General features: G+C 47.0%; 1 protein-coding gene across 1 annotated transcript in view; it reads right to left on the bottom strand.

The window, feature by feature from the left end:
* The window catches only part of LOC308151846 (uncharacterized protein), a gene marked incomplete at both ends in the record, with an annotated part of 71813 nt that extends 44836 nt beyond the window's left edge, over window positions 1-26977 (bottom strand). The window contains 9 exons of the mRNA XM_080524732.1: window positions 1179-1262; window positions 1460-1534; window positions 4097-4222; window positions 6638-6757; window positions 12324-12446; window positions 15778-15940; window positions 17151-17364; window positions 18866-19033; window positions 26971-26977. Coding sequence (XP_080380858.1) covers window positions 1179-1262; window positions 1460-1534; window positions 4097-4222; window positions 6638-6757; window positions 12324-12446; window positions 15778-15940; window positions 17151-17364; window positions 18866-19033; window positions 26971-26977 — 1080 coding nt within the window. The remainder of the gene's footprint in view (window positions 1-1178; window positions 1263-1459; window positions 1535-4096; window positions 4223-6637; window positions 6758-12323; window positions 12447-15777; window positions 15941-17150; window positions 17365-18865; window positions 19034-26970) is intronic.
* Between the last annotated feature and the right edge of the window lie 205 nt (window positions 26978-27182).

The raw sequence follows: 27182 nt of genomic DNA, 5'->3' as shown, positions 1-27182 counted from the left end.
GGGTCATGTTGTCATGTTGGGGTCATGTTGGGGTAATGTTGTCATGTCGGGGTCATGTTGGGGTCATGTTGTCATTTTGGGGTCATGTTGTAATTTGGGGGTCATTTTGTCATGTTGGGGTCATGTTGGGGTCATGTTGTCATGGTGGGGTCATGTTGTCATGTTGGGGTCATGTTACGGTCATGTTAGGGTCATGTTGGGGTCATGTTGTCATATTGGGGTCATGTTGTCATTCTGGGGTCATTTTGTCATGTTGGGGTCATTTTGAGGTCATGCTGTCATGGTGGGGTCATGTTCAGGTCATGTTGTCATGTTGGGGTCATGTTGTCATATTGGGGTCATGTTGGGGTCATGTTGGGGTCATGGTCATGTTGTGGTCATGTTGTGGTCATGGTCATGTTGTGGTCATGTTGTGGTCATGGTGTGGTTATGGTGTGGTCATGTTGGGGTCATGTTGGGGTCATGTTGGGGTCATGGTCATGTTGGGGTCATGTTGGGGTCATGTTGTGTTTATGGTGTGGTCATGTTGTGGTCATGGTGTGGTCATGTTGTGGTCATGTTGTGGTCATGTTGTGGTCATGTTGGGGCCATCATGTCCTCACTGGGCAAACCAGCAGCCGCCGCAGAGGGCGGTTCATCTCAGTATGCTCCCGGACGGAGCTCTCCAAAAAATGGTTTATCCCGGCTGCTCTAAGACTGTTTAACAGCAATTAAAGAAGTAGTCGGGGTCAAGGCTCCTGAACCAGCAGACTGCTACACATGTAGCCACATCTGTATTTATTTATTCATATTAATCAGCATCATTACTTTTTAGTATTTTAATATCATAGCTATAGCCATCACTTTGCCCATTATTATCATGATCTTACTGTTTTTATACTATACATGGCTGGCCCAGTATTGTTGTCTGTCCTTTATGTTGTGTTGTTTTTAGAGAGTGGCGTGGCAAACTGAATTTCCCCACGGGGATAAACAAAATATAATTGAATTGAATTGAATGTTGTGGTCATGGTGTGGTCATGGTGTGGTCATGGTGTGGTCATGTTGTGGTCATGGTGTGGTCATGTTGTGGTCATGGTGTGGTCATGGTGTGGTGATGTTGTGGTCATGTTGTGGTCATGTTGTGGTCATGGTGTGGTCATGGTGTGGTCATGGTGTGGTGATGTTGCGGTCCTTACCTTGGTCTGCTGAAGGATCGCCTGAGCTTGAGCTTCCTGAGCAGAGATCACTGGACCGTGCAGAGGGTCTCCTCCAGACTGGAACTATAGACACACACACACACACACACAGACAGCATCCAGCTTTAAGCTTTCAAATGGAACCGTGGTCTCACTCCTCCCTCTTGTGGTGAGAAGGTAGTATTGCTACAGCAATGTGCAACAGATTATGACTAGACTAACCTCATGTAGCTATTGTTGTGCAGTGTGCCTGGATTAAGATGGGTACATGTTTTTCTTACCGGTAACATCATTATGTTCCCTGGAGGACCTGGTATCCCATCAGCCCCTGAGAGACCCTGTCTTCCCTGAGGACCCTGTAGAGAAAGATGAGAAGGTGAGTATGTGTGTGAGTGTCTGTGTAAGAGATAAGAGAGAGTTGGGGGGGGGGGGGGGGAGAGAGAGGGAGAGAGAGAGAAAGACACACACACAAAGAGAGAGAGAGAGAGAGTATTTGGGAGTTTAAAAGTATGTGTGAGAGACTCACGCGTTCTCCGACTTCTCCTTGAGGTCCCACTGCTCCTGTCATTCCCTGGGGTCCTACCTCCCCCTACAGACAGGAGAGGGTTAATGCACATCACACACACACACACACACATCACTCACACGCACACACACACACACACATCACACACTCACATCACATACACACACACACACACACACACACACACAGACACACATCACATACACACATCACACACACACACGCACACATCACACACAAACACACACACACACACACGTCACACACACACACACACACACACACACACACATTACACACACACACATCACACATCACACACACACACACACACATCACACACACACACACACACACATCACACGCACGCACGCACGCACACACACACACACACACACACACACATCACACACACACACGCACGCACGCACACACACACACACATCACACACACACACACACACACACACATCACACACACACACACACACACACATCACACACACAGACACCCCCCCCACACACACACAGACATCACACACACACATCACACACACACACACACACACACACACACAGTCACACACACACACACACACACACACATCACACACACACACACACACATCACACACACACACACACACACACACATCACACACACACACACACACACACACACACACACACTTACATCACACACACACACACTCACATCACACACACACACACACATCACACACACACACACACACACACACACACACACACACACACACACACACAGACACATCACACACACAGACACCCCCCCCACACACTCACACAGACACAAGCACAAAATGCTCTCTCTTAGAAAGGCATAGACACACTCAGACATGAACACACATTACATTTCCTTGGAGACCTTTGCGCATGTGTAACAACCATGACCATACACTCCACTCACCCCTGACCCTGGGAAACCGGGTGCTCCTACTATCAAGGTGCCCTACAAAATGCCAGAGAACATGGCATGATATTAGTGCAGCGTTGACAGTATGGTTGTATGTTTGTGTGTGCGTACGTAAATGCGTGTGTACTCACTGTTCCAAAAAGACCTGGCTCTCCTTTCTGGCCTTTTTCCCATCGGTCCTGAAGGAGGTGAAGAAACAGAGGGATGAGAAGGATGGGGGCAGAGCTTTCAGTGTGGCAGCTCCCACCCTCTAGAACTCTCTCCCCACAGTGATCCACAATGCGCCTACCCTGGACACTTTCAAATCAGTCCTCAAAACCCACCTGTTCTCCAAGGCCTTTGGCCCCTAGTCTAGTTTTGTCACTCTCGTTGTCTTTGTTTCTTTGCTTTGTTTTTCTGTCTGTCTGTCTGACTGTCTGTCTATGAAATCTGTTAAGCGTCCTTGGGTTTGAGAAAGGCGCTATATAAATCTACGCTATTATTATTATTATTATTATAGACACACACATCGCCTCTGGACCTCCAAACACGTACATAGCGCTTAACACTAGAACAGCCATGGGTGGGGGTTATTTGACCCTGTGAGTAATTTAATTGTTATATCTTTGCACTCAATCAAATTTCAGGACTCACCTTTCATGACTTTTCCTAGATATGTGCGTTCTACCACCCAGTATCCTTACATTTTCAAAATCACATCAGGATAAGCTAGTATGAAGCTATTTTGCAGTTTTTCTGTGTAGGAAGCAGGCTAATTTACACACAACGACTAATGGTCGTTGTGTGTAAATAGCAGCTTCCCATTGTAAAGACTATGGTCATTTGACCCCTGAGGCGGCTCTTATAGTAGGTAAAATAGGCACGGCTGTTCTAATGTTAAGTCACAAAGCCAAATATTTATTTAGTTCAATTTTTTTTTTTTAAACGACATTTATTTCATGTCAACTCACATTTCCGTGATATGAAAGGTAGTTGTATTGTTTTTAATATGAATAGGGTGAAGAAGGTCTATGACCGAAAGCAATAAACAACGATTTTTCCACAGATTTGAGTGTGCGGATGCTGCTTTTTTGCACTTCATACGACTAGGATGACAGAAATTACAAAGCATTTTAAGTAAGTAAGTAAAATGTATTTCTAGAGCACCTATCCCAGACCAGGGGTCACAAAGTGCTTTACATAATAAAAGAGCAAGAGTTATAGCAGGTTAAAATAGGCAAACAAGTGAAAATAAGAACAAGTAACAAACAACAAGTGTACAAGAATATCAACAAGACACAGAGAGACAGGCTTTTGGGGTTAGCCAAAAGCCTGTCTGTACAGGACAGTCTTTAGCTGCTTTTTAAAAGCCTCGACCGAGACCGCTGATCTAAGATCCAAGGGAAGAGCATTCCAGAGCTTGGGAGCCACGGCTATTGCATTGTGGGACGTGCGTACCGGCTGTCCGTTCCAGGTGTCCTCCCTGACTCTCTCTGCGTACTGCTCCTCACGCTCCTCATACTCCTCGTACTCGTACTCCCTCACCTCCTCTGTCCCGTTGTCATAGTCCTCGTACTCTACCATCTGGACACATACACACACACATGCACGTACGCACACACACACACACACACACACACACACACACACACACACACACACACACACAGACAGATAAAATAACTAAGTTAGGATGTCAACCTTCTAGGGTGGACGGAAGTCATGAATAACTTTAGTTAGGCAGGGCTTGACGCTTACCTTTTCCCCAGGTAGCACTGTGCTACCATGTTGAAAAATGTAGTAGCACACAAAGAATTTCAGTAGCACAATGAAAATTGCGCAATTTATCATAACAAATTATCATAATCATAACATAACATGGCCGTAATAAAAATGGAGACTCACACAATGTAAAGGGGAAGTAAGAATATTAATTTCAGTTGGCCCACGGTTCAGTATGAACCTCGGTTTTTGGGTCACGGTTCACAGTTCGTGTTTTTCTTTTTTTTAATGCTACTATTTATTTACAAACTGTTACTTTATTTTGCTTATACTTATGGAACTTTAACATTTAAACACATTCCAGAATATGACTGGTAAATTGTATAATATAAATATATATAAACAAAAAACACTTTCAAATGTAAAAAAATTACATAAACACTTTCAAATGTGACTTGCTGTTGACTGGAACTACAGATCATTTCATGATGTGTCATACATTGAAATCCGAAAAAAGATGAAGTTAGAGTCATTTGAATGTTGTTAGACGTCAGGCACATATAGGGTTAACCTCTTTGTAATGAAACCGGAAGCAGACGCTGCTAGCAGCTAGCGGCTAACAAAACACAGCGCTACGAACTATAAGAGCTGTATCCCATATACCCATTATGCGCATTTTAAGCGCATATAGGACTCGCGTGAAGCATTTCTGCGACACGCGTTTCTGTTCACTGTTTTCATTCCCTCATCGCTTATACACATAAGTTTGACTGCGCATGACAGTAGTTCAGCAGTCTTTTAGTCGCACTGGTGCGATTGAATGTATTTCCATAGTCGCACAGAAATATATTCACTCGCAAATGCGACCAAAACAGTCGCACTGTCGAGCCCTGTTAGGGTAGAATAGTCAGGGTAGGATAGTCAGGTAGGATAGTCAGGTAGGATAGTCAGGTAGGATAGTCAGGTAGGATAGTCAGGTAGGATAGTCAGGTAGGATAGTCAGGTAGGATAGTCAGGTAGGATAGTCAGGTAGCATAGTCAGGTAGGATAGTCAGGTAGGATAGTCAGGGTAGGATAGTCAGGTAGGATAGTCAGGTAGGATAGTCAGGTAGGATAGTCAGGTAGGATAGTCAGGTAGGATAGTCAGGTAGGATAGTCAGGTAGGATAGTCAGGTAGGATAGTCAGGTAGGATACTCAGGTAGGATAGTCAGGTAGGATAGTCAGGTAGGATAGTCAGGTAGGATAGTCAGGTATGATAGTCAGGGTAGGATAGTCAGGTAGGATAGTCAGGGTAGGATAGTCAGGTAGGATAGTCAGGGTAGGATAGTCAGGTAGGATAGTCAGGGTAGGATAGTCAGGTAGGATAGTCAGGTAGGATAGTCAGGTAGGATAGTCAGGTAGGATAGTCAGGTAGGATACTCAGGTAGGATAGTCAGGTAGGATAGTCAGGTAGGATAGTCAGGTAGGATAGTCAGGTATGATAGTCAGGGTAGGATAGTCAGGTAGGATAGTCAGGGTAGGATAGTCAGGTAGGATAGTCAGGTAGGATAGTCAGGGTAGGATAGTCAGGTAGGATAGTCAGGGTAGGATAGTCAGGTAGGATAGTCAGGTAGGATAGTCAGGTAGGATAGTCAGGGTAGGATAGTCAGGTAGGATAGTCAGGTAGGATAGTCAGGTAGGATAGTCAGGTAGGATAGTCAGGTAGGATAGTCAGGGTAGGATAGTCAGGTAGGATAGTCAGGTAGGATAGTCAGGGTAGGATAGTCAGGTAGGATAGTCAGGTAGGATAGTCAGGGTAGGATAGTCAGGGTAGGATAGTCAGGTAGGATAGTCAGGGTAGGATAGTCAGGTATGATAGTCAGGTAGGATAGTCAGGTAGGATAGTCAGGTAGAATAGTCAGGTAGGATAGTCAGGGTAGCATAGTCAGGTAGGATAGTCAGGTAGGATAGTCAGGGTAGGATAGTCAGGGTAGGATAGTCAGGTAGGATAGTCAGGTAGGATAGTCAGGTATGATAGTCAGGTAGGATAGTCAGGGTAGCATAGTCAGGTAGGATAGTCAGGGTAGGATAGTCAGGTAGGATAGTCAGGGTAGGATAGTCAGGTAGGATAGTCAGGTAGGATAGTCAGGTAGGATAGTCAGGTAGGATAGTCAGGTAGGATAGTCAGGTAGGATAGTCAGGGTAGGATAGTCAGGTAGGATAGTCAGGGTAGAATAATCAGTGAATTGAAATAATATGCTCTTGTTCTGTTCAGGCAGTCTAGCGGCCACCCTCACCTCATACTCGGTGACATTAGGCCCCGCAGTCACCGTGGAAACTGAGAGGTCCTCATAGAGATCACTGTAGTCAAAGTTGTCATACTCCTCCGGCTGGGGCTTCTTACGAGGCTGGTCCACCTGAACACACACACACACACACACACACACACACACACACACACACACACACACACACACACACACACACACACACACACACACACACACACACACACACACACACACACACACACACACACACACACACACACACACACACACACACACACACACACACACACACACACACACACACACACACACACACACACACACACACACACACACACACACACACACACACACACACACACACACACACACACACACACACACACACACACACACACACACACACACACACACACACACACACACACACACACACACACACACACACACACACACACACACACACACACACACACACACACACACACACACACACACACACACACACACACACACACACACACACACACACACACACACACACACACACACACACACACACACACACACACACACACACACACACACACACACACACACACACACACACACACACACACACACACACACACACACACACACACACACACACACACACACACACACACACACACACACACACACACACACACACACACACACACACACACACACACACACACACACACACACACACACACACACACACACACACACACACACACACACACACACACACACACACACACACACACACACACACACACACACACACACACACACACACACACACACACACACACACACACACACACACACACACACACACACACACACACACACACACACACACACACACACACACACACACACACACACACACACACACACACACACACACACACACACACACACACACACACACCTTTTAATGACTTATACAGTCTTGTGAAACAAACGAAAAGACAAAAGACACCCCATTAAATATTTTAGATAATAATACATTATTTCTTTTTTGAAAGAAATATGGACACATCAATATGTGATCTTATTTCAAACAATATCTATAGATAAAGCTGATGAAATTGAACCAAAAACAATGAAAAGCTAACTTTGTTATCATTTATTTAACAGCAAATGAACAAAGATGCCAATTCCTACTGAGGAAAAAGTTAGGACACCCTATGCCCATTCATAATGGATTCCATTATAATGGATAATAATAATGGATAATAATAATAATAAGAAGAAGAAGAAGAATAATAATAATAATAATAATAATAATAATAATAATAATAATAATAATAATGGATTCCAAGATGATGAGGTGCCCAGGCCCTGCTGCAGCAAAGCAGCCCCAAACTATAACATTTAAACCCCCACGCTTCACAGTTGGTATTAGGTTCTTGTGCTCAAATGCTGTCTTTGGTTTGCGCCAAACATGTCTTCTGTTACTGTGCCCAAATAATGAAACATTGGATTCATCTGTCCAAAGCACATTGTTCCAGATGTTTCCGGATGGACCCAGAGAAGAAGAAGAGGACGATTGACCAATTTGGGTCTCCGTACGGATTGAAAGAAGCACCCTTGTTTCGACATCTGACCAGTTTCCCAGACATTCTTGAAAAAAAAAGGCTGAGAACAAACTGAGAACGCGTGTTACTGAATCCAACCCTGAAAGCTTCTAAACAAAGCGGAGTGGCTAAGTGGAAGCAGGAAGGGGCGTCATCAGCAGAGGCTTGTGATTGGTTCACTGGTTCCACGTGACCACGTCTAACCATGCTTCTGTTCGCAACTAAGCCCTCCCTGCATTTTCCATGGAATCACACAAGGTCTTGACCAGGGAAATTGCCTGAGCCGATTTCCCTTGAAATGTTGTTCACACATGCCCCATACCAGGTAAATGGACCTATCGGACAAACAAACAACACTTCACTGACAGTGACTGACTGACCGACCGTGACTGAATGACATTCAATGACTTACAATGGCGGGAGTTGGCAAATATCTGATTTCTGATTTACCACAGCAAGTAATAGACATGTTTTTTAAAGATGACAACAATATTTAGTCTAGAAGCTTTTCACCATCAGATATAGTTGTTTGTCAGAGTTTTCTGCCTGTCGTGACTTTTGCTGTGATATGATTGGACAATTTCTATTTTGGGGCGTGGCTTAGCGATAGGTCCATTCCATGGAATTTAATGGGAGCTCTTATGAGGTTTAAATGTGGTTTAAATAAGACAGGCTCCTCCACAATCCTCTCTAACGATGTTCTAATAATTTGCACCTGATGTGAGGCCCTTGATTCTAATTTTAGGTAAGTAGTAATAAATGCTCCATTTTACAATGTTACATTGTTAAAATAAAGATCGTTGAAAGTTGAAAAGGACCAACATTTTCATGGGGTGTCCTATCTTTTTCACATGACTGTATGAGGCTGAATTGGGGGAAACAAATTATTTCAATCTTATCTTCCTCCTGTTCACTCACACTATCTCTTTTCCATCCCTCCTTATCTCTCCCTCCTGTCTTCACAATAGAGATGTACAGTACAACACAGTGTGTCTGCCAGAGTTCCATGTTCCAACACATCCCTTCTGAGTTCTCTAAACCCTGAGGCTGCTATACACACACACACACACACACACACACACACTCACACTCACACTCACACACACACTCACACTCACACTCACACACACACACACACACACACACACACACACACACAGCTGTGTGAGGGGCCTTAACCCCTGCCAGGTGATAAAACAGATATCACAAGAGTAGGAAGGAAAATATTGGCAAACACACACCGCTGGCACACACTGTTGGCACACACATCACTGGCACATAAAGTGTTGGCACAGAGAGGTCTGGCAAATAACGCTGCAACATGGAGCCCTGGCAGACACAGCATCAAATACTGTATCTCAATAAAGGAAGTGAGAGATGGGGGGAGGAGAAGAGAGAGGAGGGGGGTGAGGAGAGGGAGGAGGGGGGGGAGGAGAGGAGAGAGGAGGGGGGGTGATGAGAGAGGTAGAGATTTATTGTCTAGATGAGATTAGATTTATTGTCTGCAAATTGTCTGGATACCGCTAATTGAATCCTGTCTTTTATTTAATTATGCCTACAGCCTTATTGTCTTGTGCTGTCAGGAACCCAAGCCTAAGAATGTTACTCTCTTACCCTTGTGTAATGTGACGTAACACTCCTGGTTTGCTTCCTACCTGGCGGTTCACTCCTAGGTCCAGGTGACTTGGAGAGGATCGTTGTCTTCTCCACGAACCCTCACCACTGAGGTACCCCAGGGCTCTGTCCTGGGGCCCCTACTGTTCTCCCTCTATACCAAGTGTCTTGGCTCGGTAATCTCCTCACACGGGTTCTCCTACCACAGCTACGCAGATGATACGCAACTCTTCCTGTCTTCCCCCTCCTTCATGACCTTCATGTGGCAACACATGTCTCTGCGTGTCTCGCTGACATCTCTACATGGATGTCAGCCCACCACCTCAAGTTCAACCTTAAACAAGACTGAGCTACTATTCCTCCCTGGGGAAAGCATGCCCTCTCCAATACTTCTCCATCACAGTGGAGAACTCTACTGTAACCTCCTCCCAGACAGCCGAGAACCTTGGAGTGATCCTGTACAATTCCAGCCTACCTGCATGCAATGGTCACCCCCCAGACTTCAGCCCGTTCACTCCACTCCACCTCTGCTGGCCCACTGGCCCCACCACCTCTACGCCAACGCAGCAGTCACACTGCCCGGTCTCGTCTCTCTCACTATACTGGCTCCCCACTGGTGGAATGAGCTTCCCACGGGTGTCAGAACTGCAGAGTCACTCCCCATCTTCTGTCGGAGACTGAAGATCCACCCATCTCTTCAGGCTACACCTTAACTGCTCCTCCAGAGACATCTCCTTTCCCCCAGACTGTTTCTCCAGAGATTTCTACTACCCCCTTGCACTTGTAATATGTATCCAGTCTACTATAATAAAAAAAATAAGCATGACGACTGCCAATGGCCACTGGCCTGAGCTTGATTACTTTTCCTGCTGCGACTGGTTGATGCTGCGAGTGATGATTCACTGACTTAGTCAAATGTATTGAAATATTGTAAGTCGCTTTGGAATAAGGCGTCTGCTAAATGCCAAACATGTCAATGTAAATGTAAACGTAACAATAAACTTGAAACTTGAGAGATTAAAAGAGAGAGAGAGAGATTAAAAGAGAGAGAGAAAGATTAAAAGAAAGAGAGAGATAGAGAGAAAGAGAGCTTAAAGAAAGAGAGAGATAGAGAGAGAGAGATTAGGGGCCAGAGAGAAGAGGTTTAAAATGGTCTTGTTCACTCCCCTAAGATCTGACAGGACTGGTTTAGTTATAGTATGATGCTTACCTCTATCCATACCTCTATCCTCTATCCTCTATCCTCTATCCTCTATCCTCTATCCTCTATCCCCTATCCTCTATCCTCTATCCTCTATCCCTCTATCCTCTATCCTCTATCCTCTATCCTCTATCCTCTATCCTCTATCCTCTATCCTCTATCCTCTATCCTCTATCCTCTATCCTCTATCCTCTATCCTCTATCCTCTATCCTTACCTCTATCCTCTATCCTCTATCCTCTATCCTCTATCCTCTATCCCCTATCCTCTATCCTCTATCCTCTATCCCTCTATCCTCTATCCTCTATCCTCTATCCTCTATCCTCCCCTCTATCCCTCTATCCCCTATCCTCTATCCTCTATCCTCTATCCTCTATCCTCTATCCTCTATCCTCTATCCTCTATCCTCTATCCTCTATCCCCTATCCTCTATCCTCTATCCCTCTATCCTCTATCCTCTATCCTCTATCCTCTATCCTCCCCTCTATCCCTCTATCCCCTATCCTCTATCCTCTATCCTCTATCCTCTATCCTCTATCCTCTATCCTCCCCTCTATCCCTCTATCCCCTATCCTCTATCCTCTATCCTCCCCTCTATCCCTCTATCCTCTATCCTCTATCCCTCTATCCTCTATCCTCTATCCTCTATCCTCTATCCTCTATCCTCTATCCTCTATCCTCTATCCTCTATCCTCTATCCTCTATCCTCTATCCTCTATCCTCTATCCTCTATCCTCTATCCCTCTATCCCTCTATCCCTCTATCCTCTATCCTCCCCTCTATCCTCTATCCTCTATCCTCTATCCTCTATCCTCTATCCTGTATCCTCTATCCTCTATCCTCTATCCTCTATCCCTCTATCCTTACCTCTATCCTCTATCCTCTATCCTCTATCCTCTATCCCCTATCCTCTATCCTCTATCCTCTATCCTCTATCCTCTATCCTCTATCTTCTATCCTCTATCCTCTATCCTCTATCCTCTATCCTCTATCCTCTATCCTCTATCCTCTATCCTCTATCCTCTATCCTCTATCCTCTATCCTTACCTCTATCCTCTATCCTCTATCCTCTATCCTTACCTCTATCCTCTATCCTCCCCTCTATCCACCACTGTGTTCTATCAGATCTGGGACAGGGAAGTGAGCAAGGACAGATGAAAGGGAACACCTTTCTGGAATGGAACGCAGCCCAGGTGGTGTTCATGGCAATGTTAGAGGAGCAGGTTCTGGAGCGGCCCGCGGGCCTGGCGTACGAGGGGGCTCACCTCCTCGTCGTCCCGTAGCAGGCTGTCGTAGGGCAGGGGGGCGTGGCAGTCAGGGATGTAGTCCTGACAGTAGGTCTCTGCTGCCCGGGGGTCGTCTATGATCAACAGCTGCTGGATGTCTCCCTGTGAACACACACACACACACACACACACACACACACACACACGTATTAACGCAATTATGGTACGTAACAGGCTAGAGCACTGTTTCATTGGATTTTATAAGCTGTGCATATGCCCACAACATCATCGAGTATGAATGTGTGTGTGTGTGTGTGTGTCACCGTTTAAGTGGGATCAAAGTGGTTTAACAGGCTCTTTTATTGTCCCTCTAGTTAATTCTCTCCAGAGAACGCACGCACGCACGCACGCACACACACACATACACACACACGCGCACACACATACACACACACACACACACAAGCACATGCACACAGACGCGCACCAACCATTATCCAGACCAAATATAGAGTTTGGTTTCATTCTCCATCAAACCTGGAGCACCAGTCCACACCAAGGACGTGTCGTCCATATAAGAATAGTAAGCAGTGCTTACCCAACGAAAAAATAAAAAAGGACAGTGAAAATATTAAAATAAAAGTGCATGTAACCGTTTGTTTGTTTTCATTAAAAGAGTCGTATTTTAGGTCCCAGGGCAGCAGGAGTCATTCATTTTGGCGCCACCTGCAGGAGTAAGCATTCGCTATTCTGCTTGCTTGCATTGCGTTGCATTATAAGCACTTCTCTCTCTGCTTTCCCTCGCGTACATTCGAATGCGTGAACATTTATTTTTTATTGTTTTCGATGCCTCAGCCCGCTGTTTAATGTGGCCAGGGTAAGCATGCTTACCAGCCAATCAGTAGTTCGTTCATTCCGATAAGAGCTACTGATTGGCTCTTATCACTTTCAAGTTCACTTAACATTTCACCTTACTTTCTCTCGCCCGGCAGAATAGCTTATGCCAGCTAGCTCAAACGATCTAAATAATAATAATCAATAAGGATAACTTGCTTGATTTTGTGAATATGGACATTACTGTCAGCGACCTAAAGGGATTTCGTAGACTGGACTGGACTGGAAAAACAGAACTACTGGCTAAAGGCCGCCCGAAGCCACCGCTCACCGATCTTCACACCCAGAAAGGGAGAGTCGCTAGGGGGTTCCAGCAAGCCTGGTATGAGCGGTTTATATTATTTATATGATTCGCGTGGCTGGTGGCGATCTGTGCTTGTTTATATGGTTTGAGTACTGCTGTGCTGCTGGTTATGGCTCCTTATTTAAGACTTCCTCTGCTTTTACCTTTGAATAGGCCTGTGCCATTGTGTTTGGAGAGAGAGCTGCTTAATCAATCGCTGAGATAGGCCTAATGTCGCTGTCCGTGCCAGTGGTTCTGGACTAAAAGTGTTTGAGAGAGATAGAGAGGGAGGGTTTGTGATGTGATGTCAAGTGCCTGTGTGACAAAGTGTGAAAAGAAAGTGTGTTGTGAGTTTACTATGGAGGATGGAAACGGTGTATGTCTGTGTTGTGCATGTGTGCGTTTGCGATGTTGAAACTGGACTTGTAGATTTCAGCAGGCTGGCTACTTGAAAAGATCTTGGTTCAAAAAAGATTGAACAATGAGCACCCCTGATATAGTCGAAACTGGCAACTGTTTTTGGTCCACACTGACCACCGGTGTCAAAGTTCAAAGGTCAAACGACCTATCAAACGACCCCAGGAAGAGCCTCAATGGAACTCAGCTGTCTGTCTGTCCAGGATCCAGAAAACGTTATCTGTATCTGGCATTTACCTGGCAGCTGGATCTGAATGTCTAAATGTTACTTTTCATGGTACAACAGAATCATCTCTAAAGTGATACCCTACCCCTACCCCTACCCCTACCCCTAACCCTAACCCTAGATCCTTCCTGACAGTAGTTAAGTGAGCTAACTCCACAGTATTCTTAACACAAGAACAGCCATGAGGGGAGGGGAGAGCCTTGATGTTCTATCTTTGCACTCTATCTTTGCACTCGATCAAATTTCAGGACCCTCCTTTCATGACTTTTCCTAGATATGTGTGTTCTACCATCCCAGTATCCTCAAAATCACATCAGGATAAGCTAGTATAAAGCTATTTTGCGGTTTTTCTGTGTAGGAGGCAGGCTAATTTACAAGAAGTGCCAACTAGTGGTCGTTGTGTGTAAATAGCAGCTTAGCATTGTAAAGAAAAGTCCCCCGAGGCGGCTCTTTTAGTAGGTAAAAAAGGCACGGCTGTTCTAGTGTTAAATCCTTTTAGATCCAGGTCTGTGGAGTGGCCCCATGTGTGCGTGCATCTGTGGATAAGGCCCAGTCCCTTTAATAAGACAGAGGCAAACAGAGGCAGACAGACAGACAGACAGACAGACAGACAGACAGACACAGACAGACAGAGAGACAGAGGCAGACAGACAGGCAGGCAGGCAGGCAGACAGACAAACAGACAGACAGACAGACAGGCAGACAGACTGTTAATTTCTGTATCTTACTATGTATCTGATTGCATTTCCCTCTCTCTCTCTCTCCCTCCCTCCCTCCCTCCCTCTCTCTCTATAATTGTTTTATGGCCTCAACCCTCTACCAGGTGCAGCGACAGTAGAGAGGGGTGTAGTACCAACGTTTGTCCACGAGGGGCAAATAACATATCTGGGGGGAAGAGGAGGGGGGAAAAGAGGGGGAGGAAGAGGGGGAGGAGGGGAAAGGGAGGGGGAGGGGGGTCCTCGGACGGCTGGTTAGGACAAGCATGGACAGGCAAGGAGCATTACCTTACTTCTCTCTCTAACCAGTCACATGAGAGGAGCTGATAGACACTGTGTCACCTTCCTTCTCTCTTTCTTCATTTCTTTCTTTCATCCTTTCTTCTTCTCTCTCGTATCTATATCTATATATCACATATGAACACACACTCTCTCTCTCTCTCTCCCTCTCTCTCTCAAGCGCACACACACACACACACAGAGCCACACTGTACACATGTACGCACGTGAGCACACACACACACACACACACACACACACACAGACAGAGCCACACTGTACAAATGTACGCACGCGAGCACACACACACACACACACACACACGCACACACAGAGACACACTGTACACATGTACGCACGTGAGCACACACACACACACACACAGAGCCACACTGTACACATGTACGCACACACACACACACACACACACACACTCACACACACACACACACACACACACACACGCACACACAGAGACACACTGTACACATGTACGCACGTGAGCACACACACACACACACACAGAGCCACACTGTACACATGTACGCACACACACACACACACACACACACACTCACACACACACACACACACACACAGAGCCGCACTGTACATATGTACGCACGCAAGCGCACACACACACACACACACACACACACACACACACACACACCGTACCTCGAACACTTCGTCGTCCAGTAGGCGCGTCCCGAACACGGTGACCCCCTCCGTGCTGACCTGGGGGTCCCGCCCCCGCTGCAGCTCCAGGGTCTCCACCTTCACACAGTCCAGGAACAGAGTCACCGCCTGACCCCGCACGCTGTACGCTACTCTGTGCCATCTGGAGAGAGGGAGGGAGGGAGAGAGGGAGGGAGGGAGGGAGGGAGGGAGGGAGAGAGTGAATGAATGAATGGTCTTTATTGTCATTGATATAGTACAGGTACCAAACAACGAAATTTGGGAGGGGGGGCTCCCCTGGTGCTAGGAAAAAAAACTAAAAACAAGAAGGGAAAAGAGCTGGTTTACATAAATAAAGGCTATGTACACTATCCACTATACTATACTATACAAATAAAACACTGTGCTGTACTCTATGCTATGCTATACCTATTCTAACATTTCCTATCTCTGAACCTTATGTACCCGAGGGTTGTCATATTGCACATAGTGTTATTGCACATTCATTTAAAGTGTCGCAGTTTGCAGGTTTGAAATGTTCACAGTTGTGTTTCAGTGTTGCACTTGATTTCAATCAGAGGGAGGGAGGGATAGTGGGAGGGAGGGAGGGTGGGAGGGAGGGAGGGTGGGAGGGAGGGAGGGTGGGAGGGAGGGAGGGTGGGAGGGAGGGTGGGAGGGAGGGAGGGTGGGAGGGAGGGTGGGAGGGAGGGAGGGAGGGAGGGAGAGAGAGAGAGAGAGGGAAATGCAATCAGATACATAGTAAGATACAGAAATTAACAGTCTGTCTGTCTGTCTGTCTGCCTGCCTGTCTGATTTCAATCAGAGGGAGGGAGGGATAGTGGGAGGGAGGGATAGTGGGAGGGAGGGAGGGTGGGAGGGAGGGAGGGTGGGAGGGAGGGTGGGTGGGAGGGAGGGTGGGAGGGAGGGAGGGAGGGAGAGAGAGAGAGAGAGGGAAATGCAATCAGATACATAGTAAGATACAGAAATTAACAGTCTGTCTGTCTGTCTGCCTGCCTGTCTGTCTGTCTGCCTCTGTTTGCCTCTGTCTCTCTGTCTGTCTGTCTGTCTGTCTCTCTGACTATCTGTCTGTGTCTATCTGTCTGTCTGTCTGCCTGCCTGCCTGTCTGTCTGCCTCTGTCTGTCTGTCTGTGTCTGTCTGTCTGTCTCTCTCTCATGTGCGTGCACGCGTGTGCATGCGTGTGCTTGTGTGTGTGTGTGCGTGCTCGTGCCTCGCGCGTGTGTGTTTGTGCGTGTGCGTGCTTATGCGCCGTGTGTGTGTGTGTGTTGGTGTGCGTGTGCGTGCTCGTGTGCCGCCTGTGTGTGTGTGTGCGTATGTGTGTGTGTGCGTGTGTGTGTGTGTGTGTGTTACCCACTTGCCGTCGGCCAGGTTGACCTTCCTGAAGGTGGGGTAGAGCTCCGGGGGGGGCCGGCCCCTCTGGTCCTCGTACAGGAACACCGGGGAGCGGCCCACCTCCACGCCCAGCTGCTGGGTGCCCTGGGGGTCGTACAGGGACAGCAGGAACACCTGGGCCCCCCGCTTGGCGCGCACCGTCGCCAGCACCGAGAAGTCCTCCGGGAACGGGGTGTCTGGAGGAGGGTGGTGGGGAGGGGGGGGGGGGGGGGGGGGGAGAGGGTCGGTTAGAGATATGTGTGGGTGTCTCTGTGTGTTTTGAAACCGAAACAATGAAACTGTGCTGTCTAGCTTGTTACATACTTGCGTTATTATGTGTGTGTGTGTGTGTGTGTGTATGTGTGTGTGTGTATGTGTGTGTGTGTGTGTGTGTGTGTGTGTGTGTGTGTGTGGCCAAACACAGCCCTAGTTGTTAAACTACTTAGGAACACCTGTATACCTGTCAACAGTCCAAGCTGGAATCTGTGATGCATTGTGAGATGCAGTCATGTCATCATGGACCAGAATCTCAAAGGAATGTTTCCAACATCTTGTGGAATCTATGCCACGAAGAATTGAGGCTGTTTTGAGAGCAAAGGGAGGCCCTACCAGTGTTAGTATAGTGTTCCTAAAAAAGTGTCAGTGAGTGTATAATCAAACTAATGGGGGCGGGGGGGTGTGTGTTTGATACCATTTCTCATTACGTTCCATACACTACACTCTGAGTGTGTGTGTCTGTATGTTTTGTGTGTGTGTGTGTGTGTGTTTGTGTATGCGTACGTGCATGCATGCATGCGTGGATAAGTGTTGGTTGTTTGTGAGTGTCATATATTATGCATTGTACTCAGGAAAGGAACATTTCCGCCATGTCTACCACACAACTATTTATTTCCCCTAAATGTAACATTGTGACTGTTGGGTTGAAACATTCTTCTGCTATGACGCCTCAGGCTAGCAGGCTAGCTTCATTTCCATCCCTGATTGTAGTCTGGTGTTGTCTACTGTGCCATCTGGAGAGAGGGAGGGAGGGAGGGTGGGAGAGAGAGGGAGGGAGAGAGGGAGGGAGAGGGAGGGAGGGCGGGAGGGAGGGTAGGAGAGGGATGGATAGAGGGATGGAGGGAGAGGGAGGGTAGAAGAGGGATGGATAGAGGGATGGAGGGAGAGGGTGGGTGGGAGGGAGGGTGGGAGGGAAAGAGAGGAAAGGAGGGAGGGAGAGAGAGGGAGGGAGGGAAGGAGTGAGGGAGGGTGGGAGGGATGGATGGAGGGTGAGGGAGGGAGGGAGGGATGGAGCGAGGGTGGGAGGGAGGGAGGGATGGAGAGAGGGAGGGATGGAGGGAGAGGGAGATAGGGAGGGATGGAGGGAGGGAGGGATGGAGAGAGGGAGGGATGGAGGGATGGAAAGAGGGAGGGATGGAGGGAGGGATGGAGGGATGGAGGGAGAGAGGGAGGGATGGAGGGATGGAGGGAGGGATGGAGAGGGAGGGAGGGAGGGATGGAGGGAGAGGGAGAGAGGGAGGGATGGAGAGAGGGAGGGAGGGATGGAGGGAGGGAGGGAGGGATGGTAGAGAGGGAGGGAGGGAGGGAGGGAGGGATGGTGGGACGGAAAGAGGGAGGGATGGAGGGAGGTAGGGAGGGATGGAGGGATGGAGGGAGGGAGGGATGGAGGGATGGAGGGAGGTAGAGAGGTGTGGAGTGTACCTGGGAACAGCTGCTTGGTGGGCACGCTGATCTGGATCTTCTTGTCGATCTTGAAGGCGATGTCCGTCTCCTCCAGACCCTGCCTGCTGGTGCACAGCCCTGCCTCCAGGGACACGCCCTCCATGTCCTCCGACAGCTCCAGGACCCTCAGCACGTCGATGGGAGTGGCTGGGGGGGGGGGGGGGGGAGGCAGGAGACGAGAGGGAGGAAGAGACAAAGGGATGAGTCGACGTCGAAGGACGTTGTTGAGAGTGCCGACGGACAGACAGACAGAGACGCGTGGTGTAGAGGACAGGCAGGCGTCACTGGGAGGTAGGATAAGACCACCCTCAAGACCACCAGGACCAAGCGCCATACCTGGGCTGATAGGGCCTTTTCAGCCGCAGCCCCGTCCCTCTGGAACGCCCTCCCCAACCACATCAGACAGGCCAACACCCTGCCAACATTTAAACAGGCCCTCAAAACCCACCTCTTCAAGCTCGCCTTCACCAGTTAACCCTCTCCCCCCCCCCTTCCCATGTGTCCCCAGCACTACCTTAATTAGGCCCCTATACTTTCTTTTATTTATATTTTTGGTTTCTTTTTACTATTCCTACTCGATTTTTTCAGTTTGTAAAGCGTCTTTGAGAGTCTAGAAAAGCGCTATATAAGTCTAATGTATTATTATTATTATTATTATTATTATTAGAAGGAGCGATGTCAGATCTATTCGTGACGTTTCTATCTGTGACGTTCGGCCGCGCGTTGCCCCCTGAACGCGACCCAGGGGTCTGGTTCCAATCAAGGTTTCTTGCAACATGTACTGACCACACAGACAAACATATTTGTGTATACTTTATTTGGCATTATAACATACACACACACACACACACACACACACACACACAGACAGACAGTATGAACTATGTAACCTCTGAGGTATGTAGGTCATTTTGCCCTCGCTGACAATTTCACGAGTAAATAAACAGTCCAATAAAATACCCCACTGTACCTCCCCCTCTCTCTCTCTCTCTCTCTCTCTCTCTCTCTCCCTCTCTCTCTCTTTCTCTCCCTCTCTCTCTTCCTCTCACCCCAACCCACACAAGCCTATAACACACAACAGACACCCATAGCAGCTAGGGCCTAGCCAGAACAACAACAAGTCCAGAAGGCTCATAAATAGGTGTTCAGACACTGACTACAAATGAATGGAATCTTTACACACACGCACACACACCCACACACACACACACACACACAGAGACACACACACACACACACACAAACACAGGCACAATTGATCAGTGACCGCAAACTATTGGAATCATTTCATGTACAAGGAGCTGCAGTCTAGCAGAAAGCAGAACAACATCAAATGCATGTGTTCTCCATTTCTACACACACACTGCTCTGATCATAACCCTCAAACATGCAGAGAGAGAGAGAGAGTGGGGGGGAGGAAGAAAGAGAGAAATGAAAGAAACAAAAAAAGACAATGAGAGTGAGTATGAGAGAGAAGGCAGATGGAAAAAGAGAGAGAAAGAAAGCGTGTGTGTTTACAAGCATTGTATAAGCAGGAAAGAGTATGTATGGAAGAGACAGAAGTGTTGGGGTGAGGGTGAAAGAGATGGACTTCTGTCAGTACTTCTGAAAGGACATAGAGAGAGAGGTAGTGATATTATCAGTGGAGAGGGACGGACGAAAGGTAAAGAGAGAGAGAGAGAGAGAGAGAGAGAGAGAGAGAGAGAGAGAGAGAGAGAGAGAGAGAGAGAGAGAGAGAGAGATGGGGTGTCAGTCAGATATTTCAGCTGCTGTTATCAAGGATGAGAGAGAGAGGAGGAACAGGGAGAGAAAGAAAAAGAGAGAGAAGAGAGGGGAGGAGAGGGGTGCAGGGGGGAGGGGGGAGAGGGGAGGGGGGAGGGGGGAGGGGGGAGAGGGGAGGGGGCAGTGAGTGGGTGAAGCGTTGAGAAGAGAGTGGAAGGGAAGGAGGGAGGGAGGAAGGAGAGAAGAGCAGAGAAAGAGTGGATTTGGGAGCGAAGGGCATGCCTCTACTGGTGTGTTTCTCTGGGGCTTATGTAAGCCTTCCATCTGCCCTACACCTTTCAACACACACACACACACACACACACACACACACACACACACACACACACAGATATGCACACACGTTAGCATGCGCACACACACACACACACACACACACACACACACACACACACACACACTCAGGCACCCCCCCTACAGACACACACACACACAGACCCACACACATTCGGGTGGACACACATATGCACACACACACACACACACACACACACACACACACACACACACACATGCTGCGTTCGTAAATTCGCTCTGGAAATCCGATCAGCACTCATGGAATGCCTCTTATCCGGCGCTCATTTTAATTTACGAACGCACACACTAGTTTACAAACGCACCCATAGTACACCAGTTAGCACACCAGTTAGCATGCACCCACACACACAGACACACACAGACACACACACACACACACACACACACACACACACACACACACACAAATGACAAGCCAAATCATAGCTGTGTGTTATTCCGTCCTGACAGTCTGTCAGTGGAGGATACATAGTGTCATCGTGCAATTACCCCACCTAGTTAGCTGACTGCCAGCATTGTCCTATAGCAAACAGCTAACTGTTGTTCATAACCGTCAGTTGGCAAGGCGCTAGCTGGCTGACAGTGTTGTGCTTTAGCCAATCGCTAACTGTCTTAATAAGTTGGCAAAGCGCTAGTTTGGCTAGTCGCTAACCGCGCCGCCCGCTAGGTGTCTCCCTACGGCCAGCCGCTGTGCCGCCTCACCCGTGGACTAATCACCTGCACCTGTGTCTAATTATCCCTGATGCTTTATGTTCCCTCACTTCCCTTCGCTCCCTGACGGTTCTTCGCCGTGTGTTGAGGACCTGAGAAACTAGCGTGAGCTAGCGTATTATTGACGACTACTGTTTTTCCAGAGACTGTGAGCTCACCCTGTTGTTTTGGACTGAAGTCCGTGTTGTGTTGTATTGTGTTTTTTGCCTGTTCTACTTTAGTAGAGATCCTTCTGTGGGTTACCTCCTACCTATTGGTCTGCCTCCCTCCATAGGCACCGTACCTGGGTCCTCTCTTCTAACTCAGTGGCATGGATACTGTGGTCCCTGTGAAGATCCACCAAGTCTTTATCATCAAACAGGTGTCTGTCTGACTTATCAACCTTTAGCTTTGATGACAGCTTTGCACACTCTTGGCATTCTCTCAATCAGCAATCAGCTTGGTGAAGTGTGTGTGTGTGTGTGTGTGTGTGTGTGTGTGTGTCAATGGAAAAGGAAACTGTGAACACTGCCCAGCATTCTCTTCTCTAGAATACGTGGGAGAAAACCACAAAAAACAAAACAAAGGTGGCTACTTTGAAGAATCTAAAATCCAAAACATATTCTGGTTTGTTGATCACTTTTATGATTCACTCCATAATTCCAAGTGTTGGAATTAATATAGAACTCAAGAAAAACCATTGAATGAGAAGGTGTGTCCAAACATTTGACTGGTACTGGAGCCGTGTCAGTGAATGGGCTGTTAGCGGTGGTACAAGGGGTAGAGGTGGCCTAGTGGATAGTGAGTTGGACCGGTGAACAGAAGGTCATGAGTGCAAAACCCACCTGGGAACCCACCACCACTAGTGTGCCCTTGAGTAAGGCACTGAGCCCTCAGTTACTCCAGAGAGACTGTCCCTGTAATCTGTAATCTGTAAGGTGGAAGTGGATAAGAGCGTTTTGCTAAATGGCACTTGGTAATGGTACTTTTTTTATAAGCCCTTTTTAATGACAACATCGACCACTAACGCAAACACATTTGACGACGGTGCGTCAGTGGGAGTGCGGGGAGGCTGGTGGACACCGCAGCTGCTCTGTGCTCTCGTACGCTTCAGTGGAAGGATGATGAGTGTTCTTAAACTGTCAGCCAGGTGAGCAGCCGAGGCTGGAATGTCGAATGGCGAATGTTTTTCTAGGTCTCTTTTTTTGCTCTTTCTCCTTCTCTCTCTCTCTCTTTCTTTCTTCATTTTACTTCTTTTTACTCCAGCACACACTCGCACTCACACACAGACACACACACACAAACATACACACTCACAGATACGCACGTGCAAACACACACACACACACACACACATACGCATACACACACACACACACTGACGGTTTGTCTTACCTGCGCTCCATCAGTGTCCCACTGCTGAGTGATATTAGCCTGGGGCTCTGATGTTGGGGGAAGGGGCACCGTGATATGAACACACACACACACACACACACACACACACACTGACACGCCATTATCTCACATGTAATCTAATCCATGACAGTGAGCAGAGCTGTGTTAGCTTGATGGACAAAGAGGAGATAACAGAATGTGTTTCACACACACAATGACACACACACACACTATGTATACTATATGTGACAGGGTCTGGTGAAAAAGTAGGGCATGGTCATTTTTCTGTTTTTTACAGATTATGAAAGTGCAGATTCTATTCAAATGATGTCATACATTGAAATCTGAAAATAGTTGAAGATATGCTTATTTGAATGTTGGTCCACTTCAAACCGAATATTGGAGAAACTCTCTCTGAATCAAAAGAGACGTGTTTGCTACCATCGCGTTGGTAGCTAGCTAGCAGCTAAGCTAGCACATCACAACATGCTGATAGAACATCAACATGCTAAAAACACATAACTACACATAATTAGATGATCACACAGTCCTTGCTTTTGAACACGTCCTAAAACGTACGTTTGTTTACAAGCCATGTATCACTTACCCAGTAGCCTACGGCACACGAGAGAGTGAATCCAATTCACAAATTATAAAAGTATTTAGTGGTCCTAAAACTGTTGTTTGTTATAGTGTGTGGGCTTAAACTTTAATAATAAGTTAATCAGTTAATATGTTCAACTTAAACAACTTAAACTTTAATAATAATACTTTTTAAAAAAAGGGAAAAAGCTTTTTGGGCATTTGCACGACTTGAGAATTGCCGATATGCAGACTTTTTCACCAGACCGTGTCACATACTGTATGTACAACCACTCACAGACACACACACACACACACACACACGCTGTAGTCTGTCTGTTCTTATCTTAGAAGATAATAAGCAGAACTGTAAGGAGAGCTGAGTGAATATACCCCTGAAAGTCAAGGAGGATCAAGAGGTTCAAGTTAAATGCCTACACACACACACACACACACACACACACACACACACACACACACTCATACACACACACACACACACACTCTCACACACACACACACTCTCACATACACACACACACACTCACACACACACACACTCACACTCACACACACACTCACACACACACACACACACTCTCACGCACACAGTCCTGAATCAAACACATATGTCACCAAATACTTACAGTAAGATGGCTGATATGGTTTGTCTGGTAGAATGGAACCAATTGTATAGACACACACCAGACACACACACACACACACACACACACACATGTACACACACACACACACACACACACATACACACAGGCACTATATATGGGGTTGGAGGGGGGCATCTCTGGTAGGCAGATGTGTGTGTGTGGCTGGGTAGAGTTAGGGTAGGTAGAGTTAGCCCAGACATTAGGACTTGTTTCTACAAAAGGCATGCTATTGCATTCTTAACTATTACAGTGAGATAATGACAGACAGACTAATCAGGAACACACACACACACACACACACACACATGCACACCTCTGCCCTTCTGGAGGAAAGCTCTGGAACCTGTTATTAACCTCCACCTCTTTCACTCCTTCGTTTTCCCTTTCTCTCTCTCTCTCTCTCTCTCCTTCTCTCAGGTTCAAACTCCAGACTCCTCAGGGACTAGACTCTTACCCCGGTGGGAGAAGATGAGGGCGAAAGAGATGAAATGAAATGAAAAAAGAAAGGGGGGGAGGGAGGGAGGGGAGGGGAGGGGAGGGGAGCAGAAGTGGGACGGAGGGATGTGTGCCACATGTTTCCGTTCTTCTCGGCTCAGCTGGGACTGATCAAAGACTGAGAAACACGCACGCACGCACACACACACACGCACACACACACGCATGCGTGCCTTAAGTGCAGGTTATGTGATCCACTGTCCCTCCAGACTACGGTGTTTTACCCATCATCCCTCTGAAGAGGAGGGGTAGGAGAATGAGAGAGGGATGAGAGGAGGAAGAAGAAGAGAGAAGGAGAAGAAGAGAAGGAGGAGTTAGCAGGGGGGGAGAGAAGGAGGGAGGGAGCCAAACATGAGCTAATGGTGTATTTCTAGTAATACCTCCTTATCGCGGGACCATATCGACCATACATCTGGTAGAGCTCCAGACACAAGACGTATCTCCCTCCACTCCATAAAGGCTGAGGCGCGGCGGCCATTTTCCCCTTTCATTTTCTCCCGGTTCCTCTGCTTTAGATCATAGAAACACAGCGCAGCCCTGCAGTGGTTGGGTAGGAAATGGTTAATGGACTGCACTTATATAGCCCCTTTTTTGCTGCTCCAAAGCTGCTCCAAAGCGCTTTACAACGGCCTCTCATTCACCCATTCACACACCAATGGTGGCAAGCTGCCATGCAAGGCGCTGGCCCGCTCACTGGGAGCAATTTTGGGGTTCAGTGTCTTGCCCAAGGACACTTCGACATCGGGCCAGCCGGGGCTCGAACCGCTGATCTGCCGAACCTTGTGATCATTAGACGGCTCTACCTCCTGCGCCACAGCCGCCCCAGGAGATACGTAGGAGATACGCTACAACATGTAGTCTGGAGTGGAAACACAAAGACACTACCTTTGGGGAAACCACACTGGTATTCTTCTCCGCGGAAAAATTCCACCATAATTTACGGGATCAAACGTACCGGCGTCCTCTGTCAAAAGGGTCAAAGATAAACCAAGAAAGCGTGGATGCCAAGCATTTTACACGACGCAATCCACTTCGAGCCGAACAAGTGGAAGCTCGCTATCTGGTGACGCATTCCTGGGTATCTCAGTCTTTAAGAAGGTAATAGCTGTTCTGAATACTACGAGCAGGTGTTTTAAAACACAGTTTTTTCGTAACAAACCATTGGTTGGGATTCAACCAAAAGCGCTATCTGCAATTGAATGAATCCTGGTCGATGTGTCTGATGATACTGTGAACACGTTGACTGAAGCCAAGTGGCTCATGTGACCGATTGAGTATGAACACCGTTCTCCTTCAACGAATAAGACTGTGTTAGCTTACTAAGCTAAAGCCAAGGCATTGAGTGTGGAGAGCTTGCACAAATCTTCTAGAGTCACCAAGCCACCTCTGTTATACACAGGAGATGGACAGCTCCAATGTCTGGTCCTTCCCTTCTAATGCAACCTGGGTACTTTTCTTAAATATATATATATATATATATATCCAAGAAACATGTAAACAAGATAAGACAAAAAGAAGAGAAAAAAGAGAGAAAGGAAGAGAAGAGAAGAGAAAAATGAAAAGCTAATCAAATAAATAAATAGTATGACTTAGTTCAAAGCCATTTTCAAGATGTTACATAGTCAGGTATGACAAGAATACAGGTACAGGATAAAGAGTTCAGGGCTGCACCACTACAAAATATAATTAACAATTATTTATCTTTGAGAAAGTCGATGAGTGGAACCCATATGTTCAAAACTCTGTTGGGCGGTTTAGAGTTGTAGAAGCGCTTTCTCTCCATCTGTGTGATTATGATCATTTCGTTGAGCCATTTCTGAAAGCAGTTCAATCTGTTCAATTATTTTCTTGGCAGCCACCAAGAAATCAATGCTATGAATGCCAATTGTTCCTCTGATGTGTAGCTTCTCCCAGCATCCAAAGAGTGCCAGTTCTGGAACATGGGGAATGTCCTTTCTGTAGACCCCAGAAAACACCTGGAATATTTGACCCCAAAATATCCATAAATGAGGACAGAGCCAGAAAAGATGTGTCGAAGAGCTCTCTGCATCCCTGCAGCTGTCACACAGTGGAGAAACAGATGGATGAATTCGGTGTAGTTTGGTCTTTGAATAGTGGAGTCTATGGGTGACTTTGAATTGAGTCAGTTCGTACCTGACATTAACCGAGCAAGTTTGGATTCTCATTAAACCGTCATTTCCAAAATGTCATCAGACACCTCAGGATTCAGCTCAGAGGACCTTCTTTCAGGTGGTTAGTGGACACAGAGGTGGTAAATAGACACACAGAGCGAGATATCAGGTGTTTGGAGGCCTGGAAGGAGCTTCAGGAGATCGTAGAATGGGCAACAATCTGGCATGTTTTGA

The sequence above is a fragment of the Nansenia antarctica genome (assembly GCF_963989245.1).
Source record: "Nansenia antarctica genome assembly, chromosome: 2".
NCBI classification, from domain to species: Eukaryota; Metazoa; Chordata; class Actinopteri; order Argentiniformes; family Microstomatidae; genus Nansenia; species Nansenia antarctica.
Note: the sequence above shows the minus strand (reverse complement) of the source record. Positions and strands in the feature narration are given on the sequence as shown.